Source organism: Panthera onca, chromosome D3 (genome assembly GCF_046562875.1).
Source record: "Panthera onca isolate mPanOnc1 chromosome D3, mPanOnc1 haplotype 2, whole genome shotgun sequence".
Classification (NCBI taxonomy): domain Eukaryota; kingdom Metazoa; phylum Chordata; class Mammalia; order Carnivora; family Felidae; genus Panthera; species Panthera onca.
This window is the reverse complement of record NC_138350.1, coordinates 54,874,142-54,893,626: the sequence shown is the minus strand read 5'-3', so window position 1 is coordinate 54,893,626 and position 19,485 is coordinate 54,874,142. Positions and strand designations below refer to the sequence as shown.

The 19,485-nt window shown below is 39.1% G+C and overlaps 1 protein-coding gene across 5 annotated transcripts in view; it reads left to right on the top strand.

Annotated features, from left to right (window-relative positions):
- Positions 1-364: 364 nt before the first annotated feature.
- The window catches only part of NOL4 (nucleolar protein 4), a 429,971-nt gene continuing 410,850 nt past the window's right edge, over positions 365-19,485 (top strand). For 4 of the 5 annotated variants that reach the window (XR_009604343.2, XM_060613568.3, XM_060613567.3 and 1 more), the window contains exon 1: positions 365-2,350. Coding sequence is in view for 3 of the 5 variants with exons in the window: in XM_060613568.3 (XP_060469551.1) it covers positions 2,087-2,350 (264 nt within the window). In the remaining 2 variants the exon portion in view is untranslated. Of the gene's footprint in view, positions 2,351-2,939; positions 3,318-19,485 lie in introns of those variants that run through there. The other variant, XM_060613569.3, reaches the window with a different exon arrangement.

Genomic DNA, 19,485 nt, shown 5'->3' with positions numbered 1-19,485 from the left:
CATTTGTTGCTCCAATAAGCAGTAATTAGGTCCTGAGCTAATGGTGTCAGCTGATCTGCTGTTTTTAGGCTAGACCCAGAGGAATCTCCATGGAAACCCTGCTGGAGTCGTCCCCCCACCTGGATGCTGAGTGCTCCTTTCCGCCACCTGGCTGCCGCCGCGCCCGCTGCTACCTCCTCCTGCCTCTAACCTGCAGCCTGCAGCATGCGCACTGCCCCCGGGATCCCTAAATGGGACAATTCTGCCCGTGACGTCAGCGCCCAGCCGTCTCCACAGAAACTTTTGTCCCATTGGCCAATCAGAGAGCTTGGAAGAGGCCAGGGAGGGGGGGGGGGGTGGGAGGAGAGGGGAGTGGGAGGGGTAGGGGTGAGGGGAGAGGCGAGAGGTTTAGTGTGTGGAGCTGCTCGCGCTCCGCCCGGGCTGTCAGTCCCGGCTCCAGCCGCCGCGAGACCTTCCCGGAGACGCGCGCACACACAGCGCACCCCCCCACCCCCCCGCACACCGCACACCCTCGCTCCCTTGCTCACACACACGCACGCACTCAGCCTGGCCGAGCAGGAGCCACTGACCATTTTGCAAGTGCCGGGACCAGCTGCGGCGCAGTGGGTACAAACACTCAGCGTTCCCATTCGGGGCTTTCGTCTGGGAGACGACGACGAGGGGCGAAGGTGGGCTAGGACGCGGACCAGGCGCGGGGCACTGGTCGGGCCGCCTTCCGGGCAGAGCCGCCTCCCGGGACGGGCGCGGGCCTCCGCAGAGAGTAGAATAAAGAGGAGCGGCCGCAATCGCACGCAGCGCGAGGAGGATGGGAACTCCCCTATTTCCAGCTCTGTAACCAACGGGTGGAAATCCTGAATGGAGAAGCCGCCGATTTCATTTGCTTGAGAAAATCGTCCAGAGGAACTCATATTTGGCTACTCTGAGCAGTGGAGGGGTGTCCATGACGTGGCAGGGGGAAAATAGACATACGAAACCTCCTGTGTGAACTGCAAACTGTAACCAAGCAAGGGGAAAATAATTTCTCTGTATATTTTAATTTCATGCAAAGGGTTGTAAGCATCTGTATTATAAACTTACTTCTATGCCTTGTACCCAGTCCAGCAGAAACCAGAGGAGTCCTGTCTGGGGACCCCGTCATTATCCGGGAGACCCGCCGCCCGCGGCCTGCCTTCGTTTACCCACATCCCCCTGGAGCGGCTATCTGTTTGGGGTATCACAGCCTTTCCTATAAAACTATGGCCAAATATCCACGAATGTTTTGTTAATTCTGGGACTTAACTCCTGGAACCTACCTGCAGGATTGGAATTTAGCCTAAATGCATATGAAGAAATGACATTTTAAACCATTAAAAAAAAAATACCTTAATGATTTCCTGTGTAGCAGGATTTGATAGGCTTAACAACATGACAGGTAAGAACTTTCTCTCTTTCTAGTCCCTTAACGCCCCACGCAGGGAAGGTCGAAGCGTAACGGGACCCTGGAGGAAGGAGAGCCCGGGGACCCGGGTGCCCTTCGGGGCTCACAGGCGCTCGGCCGGGCGGCTGCTTTCGAGAGAAGCTCAGCCCTCGCTCCTGCACGGTGGGGCCAGCGGCCAGGGAAGCTTCTGGGGCGCGCGCTGGGAGGCGGCGCGGCGCTCCACCTGCCTTGCCCCGGACACAGCCCCGGGGTGAAGCGTCCAGGGACCACCCCAAGTCAATATTGGGATTTTTAATAAACCAAGGAATGGGATTTTAATTATTTAAAACCCAGCTCCTCTGGGCCAGATGCTGTTGGGATGGTCCTAATCACACAATATTAAAGAGACCCATCACTAAGAGGACGAGAAAAGCGTCCGAGACCAGCGTCCGAGACATCCGTTGCAATTACGAATGAACCAGAGACTTGGTAGCACGGGGCATTGATTGCTGGTGCCCAACCGGACCCTCCTCCCCTCTCCCCGTTCCTCCCCCCACCCGAGGCAGGCTCCGGCGGCGGCCGGGACCTCGCGTCCCTACATCGTGGCCGTGGCCGCATTTTTCATGAGCCCGGGGTGAACAGGTGCGAAGTGCGCTGGGAGCATCCAGCCAACGGCCGGGAACGGGGAACATGGAGAGCGAGCGCGACATGTACCGCCAGTTCCAGGACTGGTGCCTCAGGACTTACGGGGACTCAGGCAAGACCAAGACGGTGACCCGTAAGAAATACGAGCGGATCGTCCAGCTCCTCAACGGCTCCGAGTCGAGCTCCACGGACAACGCCAAATTTAAATTCTGGGTCAAATCGAAGGGCTTCCAGCTGGGCCAGCCGGACGAGGTCCGCGGGGGCGGCGGCTGCGCCAAGCAAGTGCTTTACGTGCCGGTCAAGACCACGGTGAGTGACTCCCCTTCCTCTGTTATTTGTCTGCGGGAGCAGCCGGCGGGGAGGGGAGAGAGAGGGGGGAGAAAGGGGGAGCCGTGAGCCACCGTTGGCTCGTGTGCCCCCCACCTTTCTCAACCCCCCTCCCCAAGTCGTCCCCACTCGCATGAGCCAGGCGCGTTTCCCCCACGGTGGAGTCTTTGTGGTCCTTTATTTTAAAGCGGCAGCGCACCACCAGAGCTCGCCGCCCTCCTCGCCTCCCAGGCTTCTGAACCCGCTCCTGGAGCTTCCATCCCCGGGTCGGGCGGCCTCCAGCGTCCTCGGGTCGGGCCATTGTCCCGTGTCCTTCGCTGGGCGCCTGGCGCGTGTCCCGCTTTTGCCACCAAGCATAAAGGCCACGCTGGAACCCCAGACGCACGCTCTGATAATAGACGATTCTGATCGATCGTCTACAGTGTCTCCTAACTGGCACAAAGCCCGATTGTGGCGCTGGTCAGAGATGTGGGGTTCCCCCCTCCCCCGCCCCCCGACACTATCCGGTTTTATTGTTAGACCGCCGCCCGGGAGACGCAAGGTTATCCGATCGCCTAGAGCACTCCCAGAGATCTTGCCACGACTATTTAGATTGTGGATGAGGTCCGGGAGATTCCTCCTCCCCGCCCCCCATTCCCTTCCTCACTTCCCCCTTTCACAAATAAAGCCGCCGCTACATGATGAACAACAAAGAGACATGGGTTTGGGCGCAATCAAATGGTATATGTGTTTGCTCCTCATTCTGGGATAGCTCTAGTCTCAGGGCCACAAAGCTCTAAGCCCAGGCGCAGCAAGGTGCTGGGCACTGAGAGCCTGGTGTACAGGGCAGAAGGCTGTGAGGCTGGCGAGCGGCAGCAGCGTCGATTGCCTTTTTAAGAAGATGGGAACTGTGGGCTACAAGTAGGATTGCAGATCAGATCCATAAGACCTCTTTCTCCGTCATGGAACGGTGGGTACTCGCCTGGAGTAGGGGTGGGGGAGGGTATCTGGCATCCTTTGCATTTTTGCCTGGCTTTGGGGTTTCTTGAGCATTTGCTCCTGTTCCACCCGCTCCCCCACCCCCCATACTGGCAACCCTTTCCCGTGCAGTGTTCCTGGAGGATGCTAGAAAGGAGATGTCTTGCAAGCTATTCTTCTGTCTCAAACGGAGGTATATGCAATTGGAAATCTGTGCATGGAAGGTTTTTCAGAGGATTATTTGGAGCGCTCTTTTAGGTTTGGAAAACCAGTTAGTGGTTTTCTGAGATTCGTTAAGGGTAGTTTGAAGGAAGTGTGTTTGTTTTGGAATGTATGTGGAAAACGGGAAACGGAAATAAAGGTGAAACAGAAACACACATGAAAGTTCTGTTTTTTTTTCCAAAAAGTACTGTTGTTGGAATTTTCTGGGAGGTAGATCTACAAATACAGCCTTCTCTTTGAACGTGGCATTGCTAAAGACAATGGTGAGATTACTGTCTTGCTTTACTAAATAATGAGAACTAGCTGGGTCTGGATTAGAACTGAGGTTTATTTACATCTGGATGAGCAGAAGTCTGTTGTAGAGAATTAAGTGCTTTGATTCATTTGTATCAGGAGTAACTTAACCTGATTTTTAAAAATAACTTATTGTTAGACAAAGTAAATTAGAATTCAAAACATAAGAATGTATTCTCCTTTAGGGGAACACTGGGCTAATTGAATAAATAAAATAATAATTTAAAGTATATTTACCTAAATATTTAATAATATTCTATATGTTTTTCATAACAAATGCTAGCTGGGAGGTTTGTTTTTCATTCCTTTTACATTAAAGTCAGGTTCCTGCATTTACCTGTCAGATAGTTTCCACCCTGTATGAATTGGTCCAATTTATACTTTGGGTATATCCACTATATGTATAAACAGATGTGCCCTTTGAAAACATTAACAAAAAATTGTAAATAACACAAATTGTGTAATGGCTGTAGAGGCAGTAAGATAAATATGGATGCCAGTAATTCAAATCAGAATTCACATGTTCAGATACCGATATTTTCATTCAAAAATTTTTGCAGAGTTGATAAAGAATTATTGCTAAGACATCTAACAGAAAAACAACTTCAGGGTGAATACTAAAGTAACACATATTTCTCTTTTCAGTAAAGATTTCATATATTTATGGGAGAAAATGTAATTCATCAGGTGATATTCTTAGATAGTGGTTTCCATGTAGTAGTATTTAAGGGCTTTGCTCTTCATTCAAGCCTGTTTTGAAATGTTGAAGAGGTTTTTAATTCATGAACTCTTCTGTTGCTCTTTATGAAAATTTTATGCTGCTCCTCTCATAGAATTATAGGCTCCGCCTTCCCTGAAAGACAGCCAATCATCATTTCAACAAGTTAAAAAATAAATAAAAGGTTCCCCTTTTATCATGTGTTTCTCCGCATCTCAAATTATTTCTTCCTTAAGAATGAGTTTTTCCTTGTAGTAGCGGGAGTACAATCACCAGCAAGACAAAAAAAATATTTTAAAGTCAAAGGCATATCTTGGCTGAAATAAAGTACTGTTTTTGGTATTTGCAAGTAGACGGAAGAATCATTCTAGCTGTTTGAGGTTTGAGGGTTTGCGGCTAGCTTTGCTGTCAGCGAGAGAGATTTGCGCCTGATGTTGCAGTAACCCACTGCTGCTGGTAATTAGACATCATTACTACCTTGAAAAGGGACAGACAGAAGGGAAGAGGACAGGCTGGGGCTAATTAACTGCTTGTGTTTAATGAAAGAAAGGGGGACTGATCGCAACTGGGAGGTCGTACCAGAACAGAGTAGACACAGCACATAGACTTAATAGAAACAGGACTAGCTTTCAGTCTGAAAGAAGCCTGTTTCTACCTCTTTTCTTAAATGAATAGCTGTAGCTTTGCAAATACTCTTTCCCCTAAAATCTAAATTTAATTGATGACAAAATCAAGCAAGTGACAACAGACTTCAAATGAAAATGTAGGATACTAGAAAGATAAACATGCCCTTTAATATTTGTCCTGGCCATGCCCAAAGCTGAGGGGGGCATATCTATCACTGTTTAGATTACTCTGTGGCTGAGGAGATACTGTGTGGTCGCCAAGCAACAACATCCTGCAACTCAGCCATTTTAGGTCTGGAGGAGGATCTGCGTGTGTGCCTGCATGCACGTGCACACACGTGTATATGCGCGCACGTGCAGTTTGTTGAGCATTGCATCTAAGTTTTGTTCACACCACCGCCATTATTTTTATGTGTTCTTTCATTAAAGATATCATAAATTTAAATGAGTGAAGTGAATAACTTAAAACAGTTCTGAAAAAAAATATAGCAAAGGTCTGATGTTGACTATAAAATATGTTTCATCAGTGATCATTTTAAATTAGTGTTACTTTGGTTATTCTGTTTTACATTTTTGGTAGTTTCAGTTTAGTTTGTTTTTAGAAGCTTTCCATCCTGGTTGACATTTTGGTTTTGGCCACAATTAGTTGAAACATCGACTTGTAATTCAAACTACCAAAACACATTATAGATACCACTTGGTAGTATGAAAGATAAACTTAGGAAATAACCAGAAAATTCATTATTTTTCTATTCGTATTGGATGAATGCATTATTGTGTATATTTTAAAGGCCCGCCACATTGTTTAAAACAGGCAATTTGGCAAACTCACAATTTTATTTGTTTTTCTGTCTTAAGCAAACAAAGCAATGAATATCCAATTATGTGAGTATGTAGGATATGTATATGTATATGTAGGAATGGACACTTAGGTCCAATTTTTGCCTTCTGTGTATGTAGTCCACTAGGGAACATAAAATGAATTTTCATCCAGAAAGAAAAATGTATTATCTTTAGTTATGTCATTTAAAAATGATGATGTATTCAGTTCTGCAATCTGTAGACTCAGATTTCATTTTGTTCTTACTGTGTATACTAATTGATTAGTACATAGTGATTAGAATGAATATTCATGGACTGGTTTATGAATAGTTACTGCTTTCTTAGTTCTCTGTGGTTTTGGTTACAAATTCTCTATGCTTTATCAAGAGTGAAGGAAATAATTCCTCATAAGGAGTTCATATACATTGCTATCAGGCCTGACTTCACTCGTGAGGCACACATGCATATTAGGCCTTGATCTGAAATTTGCTACAGAAATTCCAGAAAACAAAACTGAATGCTAGCCACACATTAGGATACTTTATATCTCTGACACAGACAAATCATAATAATAGTAATTAAGATATAAACAAAGTTTTGCTTATCTCCTATACTTTCAAGACAGGCATTGCTGTTGATAACCAATGCATTTTTCCCTATATTCCGGTATTTTGGAGAACTCTATAGCAGAGGTCTTTGGGGGTCAGATAGATCCCAAGTATGAGTCTCAGGAATGTGGCTTATAAGCTGACTTTAGAGGTTCCTTGAGAATTGTGAGGAATAACTCATCTACATCAAAACGCTAGCACAGTGCCAATTAAGGCTGTCAAGAATAGTGGGTATACCCTTATAAGAGGCCAATTTGGCATGTGTATTTAGGGACAAGGGCTTGTAGAGATAATTCCCTTGAATTTATGGAGGAAATCAGACTCTGTTAATATATGAAGACTATCCCACACATATTTCCTAAAATACCAGTTCTTGACTTTTCCATTGGTTCTTCCTTGTCTTGTTAATAAGTATAGTGGGCGGGGGAAGAGGGGCAACACTCAGCACTCATTTATTTTCCCTCAATAACCCTCCTAACCAGCTGAGATTCTACTTCTCAAGATTTTACACTCTAGACTTCATGCATAGTATAGAGGAAAGATGAAGAAGCAAATACAGGGATATGGCAGAACTTCTGAGAATTTCAATCTTCTGTCAAGACTACAAAGACCTTTCACTTATATCTGTTGTATTTATACAACACTTTATTTATACAACATAAAATGAATCTGCTGTGTTTTAGATTACATTCATTTTTGATAGTTCTGGGATAATAAGATAAACGTCATGAACAGCAATAGATGGCAGGAAACATGGCATAGTGGGCAGGGTATAGATTTTAGAGCAAGATTTAAATCCCGATTCAACATTTACGATAGCTGCAAGTAAGCAGAAGTTTCTTGACTAAAGACACTGTTTCCTCTTTGTAAATGCCACTAATAATACTTGTCTAACTACTTTTGGGTAAGAGTTAATAATAATTCATAAGCATATAGCATATGTAGTATCTGTCTGGCACATAGTAAATGCTAAAAAAAAACCCCAAAAAACAGAAGCTCTTCTAAGTATTACCAAGAAAGCAAGGACACCATGATGTAATTATAATTAGGTATATGTTATAAACTCAAAATTACACTGCCACGAGGAGTTAAAATACATCTGTATGAATGTATATTTATTCAGATATTTATTTTTAAAAAAATAAAAATGACTTTATTTTGTAAAAGTGATACATTTTCAATATTTAAAAAAACCTAAGTGAAAAGGAAAGAAATTTTAAGTCACATTAAATCCCTCCATTCAGATTTAACCACCATTAGCTAATTATGAGCATCATTATAGATGTCTGTCTAAACATATATACCAAAAGAAGATTAGATATAGTGATTAATTGATACACTGATTGATATGGACACGCAGAAATAATTTTCCAAAACTGGGATGATAATTGTATGCTAATTTAAGTAAGAGGCATAAAACATCAAAATGTAACAAAGAAAAATAAAAACATAAAATTAAAAAAGTTGCTAATTAATAAATGCTTCTCAGAGGTGTTTTTCCTGAAGTTAATAGAAAACATTAAGAGATTGAATTCCATTCATTGTTTTTAACAACAGATTTCAATTTCATTCTTATTGACTTTCTCCAATGGTAGGTGAAGAGTGAGCCTATTTCACTGTTCTTCTGTTTTGTTACATTTATTATATTGCCTGTATTTATTACATCTAATGTTATATTTATTGTAATTATATATTTTATTGTGTTATGTTCATTATATCATATAATATACTATATTTGGTTTTATTGTTAAGGTTTTGTTATAGTATATAATTTGGTTCTCACAATTGTTTTTCCTTTGGTATATTTAAATACTTATTTATTCTTTTACCTTTTTTTTTTTCTGAATTCTTTGATTGGATTCATCACTTGGTTGGCTACAATTCCTGGTCATTTTTCTTTTTCTAAGGAAAGGAATATGTGTTCTATTCTTTGAGGTTTGTATGCAATTAAAAATATTTGCCTTTTGCCTTTGTAACTAAAGAACAACTTGACTAGGTGTGATTTCTTTATTTTACTTTTACCACCAGAACATTGTTGATAATGTGTTTGTTATGTAAAATCCTAAGGCAAACCTATTTTTCCAAATTTCATGGATTGTTTACTTCTTTATCCTTGAAATCAAATTATTTAACTGGGATATGTTTTGAATACCCTTTTTCACTGAGTAATTACATTCATGTCCATGACTTCAGTTACATTTGTTTTGGTGACTTAATGCATTATCTTCTGAGGTTCAGATCTGAATTTTCACGATTTCTACTGGTTGTTTCTGCCAGGATATCCCAAAGCACCTCAAACTGAACATAACCCCAAATGACTTTTTCTTCTCTCCATTCCTTCATCCTAGGTCTTCCAAGCTGATACCTTTTTTCTTTTGTATTATCATTTTTAATAATTATGCTGAAATATATCCTATTATTCGACTGAATCCAGCTGAGCATTAAAATAGTTAACCAAATGACATATTTGGTTCCCAGAATAAATGACAGTTCATAAATCATTCATTGTAATTTCAGGGTGGCAAATAGAAATTAAAATGATTTGAAGCCATGCCATAATTTGAAAGACTTAGAAAAAGTTATTAGCACTGTACATTGGAAGAGGAACAGAAAAAAATGGTAAATTCAATACAATTTTATAATTTCCCTAAGCCAATACAGTAAAGTTTTACAAAAAAGAAGCATTTACTATTTTGCCTTTCTATTTTATAACTGAGTATAGCATTTAACATTGTGAATTTAGAGAACAGCAGAAATGTGACAAATGGTACATTTTTCTCCTGCTTAAAAAAAGTACCTGTATTTCTCTCCTTTGTTTAGAAATTGAAAGCACTAAAATAATAGCTTGCCTATGAATCATCCAATGGACACTCTGAAAAATGTAGAGGCTCCTTTTTATGATAATTTTCCTGGGAATATATTCCCTCCCCACCCCCACCCCCGCTTCCTGTCTATATTTCATTAGAGTCATTGTGCCATTTATGTCCATTATTTGGTGCACAGCAAATGCTCCTTTAAAAACAGTATTGAATAAATGAAAGCATGAATATTTGTTGTAATCCCTACCTCTTTTTTAAGGATTATCTTTTTTTTCAATTGAGTAATAATTGACAGACAATATCATTGTAGTTTCAGGTGTACAACATAATGATTTGATATTTATGTACATCATAAAATGATCACAGTGTCTACTTACCTGTCACCATACAAAGTTGTTACAATATCATTGACTGTTCTGGACACTATGTTCCCATGTCTTATTTATCTTCTAACTGGAAGTTTGTCCCTCTTAATCCCCTTGTCCTTTTCATCCATCTCCCTATCTCCCTCTCCTCTGTCAACCATCAGTTTGTTTTCTGTATCTGAGTCTCTTTCTTTTTTGTTTCCTCAATTGTTTTGTTTTTGGGATTCCACATATAAGTGAAATCATACGGTATTTGTCTTTCTCTGACGTATTTTACTCAGCAAATATCTTTTAGGCCCATCCATGTCGGCGCAAGCAGCCAAGATTTTATTCTTTTTTATGGCTGAGTTTTATTGTATATTTATAGCTACATCTTCTTTATCCACTTATCTATCAATGGACATTCAGGTTGCTTCCATACCTTGGCTATTGTAAATAATGCTGTGATGAACATAGGGATGTATGCATCTTTTCAAATAGGTGTTTTTTTTTTTTTAATAAATACCTAGAGGTGGAATTGCTGGATTATGGGATCCTATGGTATTTCTATTTTTACTTTTTTTGAGGAACCTCTATATTGTTTTCCATAGCGGCTGCACAATTTACATTTCTACCTATAGCACATAAGCCTTCCCATTTCTCCACATCCTTGTCAACACTTGTTATTTCTTGCCTTTTTGATACTAGCCTTTCCAACAGGTATGAGGTGGTCTATCATTGTGGTTTTGATGTATATTTCCCTGATGATTTTTAATTGGATTTTGTTTTGTCAATACTGAGTTTTATGAGTTCTTTATATATTTTAAGTGTCAGCCTCTTATCAGAAATGTCATTTGCAAATATCTTCTCCCATTTAGTAGATTGCCTTTTTGTTTTGTTGATGGTTTTCTTGGCTGTCAAAAGGCTTTTTTTTCTGGGGCGCCTGGGTGGCTCAGTCGGTTGAGTGTCCGACTTCAGCCCAGGTCATGATCTCGCGGTCCTTGAGTTTGAGCCCTGCATCTGGCTCTGTGCTGACAGCTCGGAGCCTGGGGCCTGTTTTGGATTCTGTGTCTGCCTCTCTGTCTGACCTTCCCCCGTTCATGCTCTGTCTCTCTCTGTCTCAAAAATGAATAAACGTTTAAAAAAAAAAAAAAAAAGGGCGTTTTTTGTTTGATGTAGTCCCATTTGTTTCTTTTTACTTTTGTAAAAGGTAAATGTCAAAAAACTTACTGCTTTTGTTTTCTTCGAGGAGTTTTCTGGTTTCAGGGCTTATATTTAAGTCTTTAATCCATTTTGAATTTATTTTTGTGTATGGTGTAAGAAGGTGGTCCGCTTTCATTCTTTCCCATGTAGCTGTCCAGTTTTCCAAACACCATTTATTGAAGAGACTATTTTTTCCCCATTGTATACGCTTGTCTCCTTTGTTGTAGATTAACTGACCATAGAAGCATGAGTTTACTTCTGGGATCTCTGTTCTGTTCCGCTGATCTATGTGTCTGTTCTTATGCCAGTACCATCTGATGGGATTGCTATAGTTTTATAGTATAGTTTGAAATCTAGGAGAGTGATACCTCCAGTTTTCTTTCTTTTTCTCAATATTGCTTTAGCTATTTAGAGTCTTTCCTGGTTCCATACAAGTTTTAGGATTATTTATTCTAGTTCTTTGAAAAACACCATTGGTAGTTTCATAATGATTGCTTTCAGTCTCTAGATTGCTTTGGGTAGTATGGACATCTTAACAGTACTTAACAATACTGATGTTTTGCTTTTTTTTTTCTAATTTTTTTTAAGGTTTATTTATTTATATTGAGAGAGAGCATGCACACAAGCCAGGAAAGGGCAGAGAGAAGGAGAGACGGCATCCCAAACAGGCTATGCACCATCAGCACAGAGCCCAACATGGGGCTTGAACTTACAAACTCTGAGATCATGACCTGAGCTGAGATCAAGAGTTGGATGTGTAACCAACTGGGCCACCTGGGCGCCCCCTCTTCTTTTTTCCAATTTGGATGCCTTTTATTTATTTTTCTTATTCAATTGCAGTGGTGAGGACTTCCAGTACTGTATTGAATAAAAGTGGTGAGAGTGGACATTCTTCTCTTGTTCCTGATCTTAGAGGAAAAGCTTTCAGGTTTTGAGTTGTCATATATGGCCTTTATTATTTTGAGGCATGTTCCCTCTTCACCTACTTTGTTGAGAATTTTTATCATAAATGGCTGTTGAATTTTGTTAAATGCTTTTCTGCATCTCTTGTGATAATCATATGATTTTTATCCTTAATTTTATTAATGTGGTATATATCATGTTGATTGATTTTGCAGATTTGCATCCCTGGAATAAATCCCACTTGATCATGGTGCATGATCTTTTAAATGTATTGTTGGATTTGGTTTGTTAAAGATGTTTGGGTCTGTCTTCATCAGGGATATTGGCCTATACTTTTCCTTTTTGTGTCTGTCTGGTTGGTACACCAGGGTAATGCTGGCCTCATAGAATGAGCTTGCAAACATTGTTTCCTCTTTAATTTTTGGAGTTTGAGAAGGATAGGTATTAACTATTCTTTAAATGTTTGGTAGAATTCACCTCTGCAGCTGTCTGGTCCTTGCCTTGTGTTTGTTGGGAGTTTTGTGATTACTGATTCATCTTCATTACCAGTAACCACTATGTTGAGATTTTCTGTTTCTTCCTGATTCAATCTTGAAAAAGTATATGTTTCTAGGAATTTATTCATTTCTTTTGGGTTTTCTAATTATTTTTTCTATAATTGTTCATAATAGTGTCATATTTTTGTATTTCTGTGATATCTGTTATAACTTCTCTTTTTTCATTTCTGATTTTATTGGCCCCTTTCTTTTTCTTGATGAATCTTGCTGTAAGTTTATTAATTTTGTTCATCTTTTCTTTTGCTTTTTCTTTTTAAATTAATTTTCTGTATGCATGACAATACAACTTATCTATCCAAAGGCAAAAATCAATGGGATATTTTTTATTTCCCCCTTTTCCTCCCCTTTCATAGTCAGTACTCAACAGAATACTATTAACTCTGTGAACTTAATATCTCTTGAATCTATCATATTCTTACCATACCATACCAAACAATATAACCATTGCATAATAATTTGGTAATTTTCCCAAAAACCTTTGAAGGAAGGGATTTGATCTCCAGTGCTTGAATAATGTGTGATGTATCCTTAGTGCTCAGTATAAATGGAATAAATGAAAAACTTCCTAGACCAACACCACATGATGGGACGTTCTTATTTACCATCATACAATAGCTAGTTTCATAGCTAAATTGGATGCTTTTTTCACTAAATGTAATTAATTAATTAATTAAAATTCGTGTAAAAACACATAACAAAAAAATTAATCATAACCATTAAAAATTTTTTTAAATATTTATTTTTGAGAGAGAGAGAGACAGGGACAGAGAGACAGAGCAGGAGTGAGGAAGGACAGAGAGAGAGACACACGTAGAATCGGAAGCAGGCTCCAGGCTCTGAACTGTCAGCACAGAGCCTGACGTGGGGCTCGAACTCGTGAGCTGTGAGATCATGACCTGAGCTGAAGTCAGATGCTTAACTGACTGAGCCACTCAGGTGCCCCAATTATAATCATTTTTAATTGTACAGTTGAAAATATTAAGTACAGGGGCATCTGGGTGGCTCAGTCAGTTGAGCGTTCGACTTTGTCTCAGGTCATGATTTCACCGTTTGTGAGTTTGAGCCCTGCATTGGGCTCTCAGCTTTCAGTGAAGAGTTGCTTGGGATCCTTTGTCCCCTCTCTCTCTGTCCCTCCCCAACTCATGCTCTCTCTCTTTCAAAAATAAATATTTAAACAAAAAATACAGTTTATTGTTAAATTAGCTAACGTGCAGTGTATACAGTGTGCTCTTGGCTTCAGGAGTAGATTCCCAAGGTTCATCGCTTACATACAATGCCCAGTGCTCAACCAAACAAATGCCCTCCTCAATGCCCATCACTAATTTTCCCCTCTCACCCACCCCCCCCCCCCATCAACCCCCAGTTTGTTCTTTGTATTTAAGAGTCTCTTATGGTTTGCCTCCCTTCCTCTCTGTTTGTAACTACTTTTTTCCACTTCCCTCCCTCCATGGTCTTCTGTTATGTTTCTCAAATTCCACATATGAGTGAAAACAGAAAAAGAAAAGTATTAACTACAGACATATTATCATACAACAGACGTCCACAACCTTTTTATATTGTAAAACTGAAACTCCGTACTCATTAAGTAACAATTTCCTCCCCTTTCTTCCTTCTTCTAGTCCCTGGTAACCACCATTCTACTTTCTGTTTCTATGGATATGACTACGTTAGATACCTCTTATAAGTGGAATCCTACAGTATTTGTCTTTTTGTGATTGATTTATTTCACTTAGCAGAATGTCCTTAGAAGCCATCCATGTCATAGTATATGGCAGGATTTCCTTCCTTTTTAAGGCTGAAAACATGCCATTCTATGTATAGACCACATTTTCTCCATCTACTCATCTGCTGATGGACATTTGGGTTCCTTCAACCCTTGGCTATTGTGACTAGTACTGCTATGAACATGGGTGTGGGAATATTCCTCAAGATCCTGTTTTCAATTCTTTTGGATATATAGTCTTTATATCTATAGGTAATAGATACTACCTATAGATATTTTCTTTTAGATCTATAATTCTTTTTAGATACCCCACAAGTGGGATTGCTGGAGTAGCTCTATTTTTAGTTCTTTTGAGGAACTGTCATACTGGTTTCCATAGCAGTTGCACCATCTTGTAGTGCCACCAGCAGTGCACAAGGGTAAGCACTCTTCAAGACTGGAAACTGGTGACTTTGCTCCTCATCTAGATCTCTTCAGTGGACATGCTTCTTTCTTAGGCGATGCAAGTATTGAATGTATCACCATTAATAACAATAATAATGCCTCACATTTATCGAGTCCTTACCAGAGGTTAAGGATTGGGATAATCACTTTGAGGGAAATATCCCCTTTAATGTTGGCAATAGTCCGATGGTCGTTAATGCTTTTTATTACACACTTGAGAAAATTGTGGTTTAAGATGACTTTTTATTGTATTATTTTCTAATGCTTGTTTTGAGAGAGCACGTGCATACTCACATGAGTGGGGATGGGGCAGAGAAAGAGAGAGAGAGAGAGAGAGAGAGAGAATCCCAAGCAGGCTCCATGTAGTCAGAGCAGAGGGATGCGGGCCTCCATCCCATGAACTATGAGATTATAATCTGAGCTGAAATCAAGAGTTGGACACTCAACAGACTCAGCCAGTCAGGTACTCCTAAGGTGACTTTTTAAAGTCACATAACTTCAAAGTGTTCAGATGGAAGAGTTCAGGTGGAAACCATTTAAGTTGGATTCCAGAGTCCTTGACATGATCTTCAGACTTTGACAATAATGCACTCCAGTTGTTAAAAAAATGAACATGTCCCTGATATATATATTTATTTTTATAGGTTATGTAGATATACTACTGTATCAATAATTAACACAATAATAATTAAAATACTCAAAAATATAAATATATAGTACTGAGATCAAAATACACAAAAGTTTTGGGCCGCCTGGGTGGCTCAGTCAGTTAAGCAGCCAACTTCAGCTTGGGTCATGATCTCATGGTTTGTGAGTTGAAGCCCCACGTCAAGCTTTGTGCTGACTGCTCAGAGCCTTGAACCTGCTTCGGATTTTGTGTCTCCCTCTCCCTGCCCCACTCCGGCTTGCACTCTGTCTCTATCTAAAAACTAAATTAAAAAAAATTCAATGCATATGTTTTAATATTTTCTTCTTCACCTGGGGTATGCATATACCAATTTATAAATAATTAATCTATAGTGCAATTTTGCCTCACGGTAGAACATTATGTTTAAGAGCTTACCCTTCAACTAAATTATCACCTTTTTTATTTCAAAGGGTGCCTCTGTACTTAACCAACACAACATAAAAATAATATCTTGGCTATACAAATCCTTGACATCCACAAAACAATGGTATATGTTTGGTGTTGGTATGATGGGAGAGGTTGTTTCATCAAAGGCACGTTTAGGGGATGGTGCACAGTCAAGAATAGTTGAAGTGTAGGGTATGATGAAAGATGAAGTTGGGAAATTAGGCTGGGGCAAAATTATGGGACACCCCTATTGTCATGTTAAAATGTTTGGACTTCATTCTATAGGGAATGACAGCTCCCAAAAGTGTTTGAGCAGGGATGTCATGATTTAAGTCTTATAGGTAGAGACTTGATGTCTTTCAGCAGTTTATATTGTGGGATATATATCAGATGAGTAAAACAGAAGCTAAATAGTTCCTTTGACTCACCACACTGAAATGTTATAGTTACAGATTATATAAGTATTCAAAGTATCAAGCAGTTTGTGATTAAAATTTAGTAACCTGATGTTATAATCGAATTATGTATAATTGAATCAGGCTGTACAAATCTCAGACAAGTCCAATAAAATGTTAAAAATATAAATTATGAAATGTAAGAAAAAATTTAAAGGCACTAATAGGAATATGAATCAAGCCATCTTATAATAAACAGGATCTTTTGTTTCTTTGCTCTTGGAGTTGAGGAGAAATGATTGTTCATCTTTTAGTTGTTACTATCATCACAATTATAAAGACTTCCCAGAGAAATCCTTCTAAAAACCCAACTGGAACATTCTGTATAGAATACTTACTCAAGAGGCACCTAGCTGGCTCAGTTGGGAAAGCATGTAACTCTTGATCTCAGGGTCCATGAATTCAAGCACATGTTGGGTATAGAGGTTACTTAAAAATCTTAAAAAAAAAAAAAAAAAGAATACTTATTCAAGCTCAGGCCTTTTCAAAGTCAAGCTAATGTTTCAAATATTTATTAAAATGGCCGTTATGCTTTAAAGCAGTATTTTAAATCTTGCTCATACTTCATTGATTTTATACCCACCTGCCTGTCTCTGTCACTGTGAATCTTCCCTGTTATCCTTTAATTTTTGTACACTGTGATAGGCAGGATTCTGAGATGACTTCCAAATGACCCTCACACTAGTTTAATCCCCTCCCTTTGTGAGTGCGGGTAGAACCTGTGAATATGATGAGCTGTGTCACTCCCACAGTTTTGTTATGTTATATGGTACTGTTGACTTTAAGAAAGAGGACTCTTTCAGTAGGTTTGACTTAATCATATTAGCCTGTTAAAAGCAAAGAGTTTTTCTTTGGCTCATTGCAGAAGAAATAGAGTTTCAATGTCTGGGATGGAGGGGACCATGTGGCTAAGAGCTGACAGCAGTCTCTAGGAGCTGAGAGCATGCATGCTTTGAAGACAGATAGGAAAACAACAGGGACTTAAGTCCTACAACCACAAGGGAATGAATTCTGCCAACAACCAAAGGAAACTTGGAAGTGAGCTTCGAAATGAGAATGTAGCTGGCTGACACTTTGATTTCAGCTTTGTGGGAACCTGAGCAGAGGACCCTTAAAATGTGCTGTACTTCTGACCCACAGAAATTGTGAGATAGTAATTTTGTGAAGTTTCAAGCCACCTGATCTGCAGGTTACACAGCAAAAGAAAACTTATACATAGTTCCTTGGTACAAATCTTCTCAAAAGCTCATGCACAATTAAAAAGGTCAACTTTGGGGTGCCTGGGTGGCTCAGTTGGTTAAATGTCCAACTCTTGATTTCAGTTCAGGTCAAGATTTCATGGTGTGAGATTGAGCCCCGCATCGGGCTCTGTGCTGACGGCCTGGAGCCTGGTTGAGATTCACTCTCTCCTTCTCTCTCTCTCTCTGCCCCTCCTCTGCTCATGCACATGTGTGCTCTCTCAAAATAAATAAATAAAGATTAAAAAAATAAAACAAGTCAACTTTTTAAAAAGCATATTTGACTATGACTATTTATGGTTTAAGATACAGATGGGAATAATTTAAATGTTCTTTCCACCTATTGCCTAATGTCTTGCTATTTTTATGATTTTTGATGAGATGGTACATAATTTAGTAGTAAAATACAAAATTCTAACATCATTTGAAAAATTTAATGATGGCTTATATTGTGAATATATACATATATGTTCCTAATAATATATGTATATATGTGTATATATATGTGTGTATATATATGTATGTATATACACATATATATGTGTGTGTGTATATGTATATATGTATGTATATACACACACATATATCCATATATATTATTAGGAATATATATGTATATATTCACAATATGAGCCATCATTAAATTTACATATGTGTATATATATGCATATATACATATATATAACTTTGCTTTTTCTCTTAATGTCTTTATTTTTAAACGATTTTTATTTCATTATATTTCATCTATCTCCTAAAGAGAATACAAGGTAGCTTACTGTTTTAGGTTTTTCATGGGAGGATCAAGACAGAACAGTACACATATCAGAAGAGATTATTATTATTTACATAATTATATTAATGTATGTTGAAGTATTTTTGAAAAAAATACACAGAAGATACAGCAAAACATAATATCCTTTATGAGGAATAACCATTCTATAATTTTATTTTAAAATAATTATTTTAACATAATATGCATTTTATTTTATTAAAATTTTTTTTTTACTGTTTATTTACTTTAGAGAGAGACAGCAGGAGGACGGGAGGGGCGGAGAGAGAGGGGGACACAGAATCCGAAGCAGGCTCCAGAGCCTAATATGGGGCTCAAACTCCTGAACCTGAGATCATGACCTGAGCCAAAGTCAGATGCTTAACTGACTGAGCCACTCAGGTGCCCCAAATATGCATTTTAAAGGAGAACCACCTAGCAATTGTGGGCTAGGAAATAGGAAATAACACTGATAGGTATCTTCTGTTTTAAAGTCTTCCTGGGAACTGGAAATCCTTTTCCCTTCTCTATGTTGAGAAGGGAAAATCTTTGTTTTGATTTTCTTTCTTTCTATCTGAGGTTTATTCAGTGGGCTCTTAAGTTCTACTCTTCCTAATGAATCAAGTATTCATTTGTGGTAGTTTCTCTCACAGTTACAGATCTTACCACTGTTGGGAGCTGTTCGAAACTGGAAGGTTGAGAAGGAGATTCAGAAGATAAGTTCAGTAACTGGGAAGCTTAGTTTTGGTAATAAAAAGGAATAACCTGTCTTATAAGCAGAGAGCTAGTGTTTTGTTATTAGTGGTTATTTTTCTTCCTTTTTAAAAGTTATCATGTCTTTTCAGGAAATATTACTTGCAGATTTATGAGTCATCATTATGTATAAAGGTAGCAGTTATTGGAATAAAGTTCAAATATTTTTGAAGTCTTATTCTCTGATGGAGTGCCAAGATGAGGGGGTTCAAAGGAGGATGCTTACATTTGGACCTAACTGTACTTGCCAGATGGCTAGAGGGCTTTAGAGGTTTAATCTAGAGCACAAAGCTAGGTGGCATATATGAGGATCTAATGACTAGCTAGGCCATATTAGCACCATGCTCTAACCAATTGACCTAATTAGATGAGATTTTCAAATCTAATATCAAAGGTTTGTTTGAATTGGAGATGTGGGTCATTGTTCCCTTAGTAGTCTCTGCTTACATACTCTTTGGTGTTTACCTGAGGTCATGAAGGAGTTTTGGTATATTTGTTTTAATTAATCTTGCTCTATAAAAGCTACCATTATAAAATAAGTCATTTGATGATTTGTTTGGTTTCACTAATTTGGAATATGTTAATTT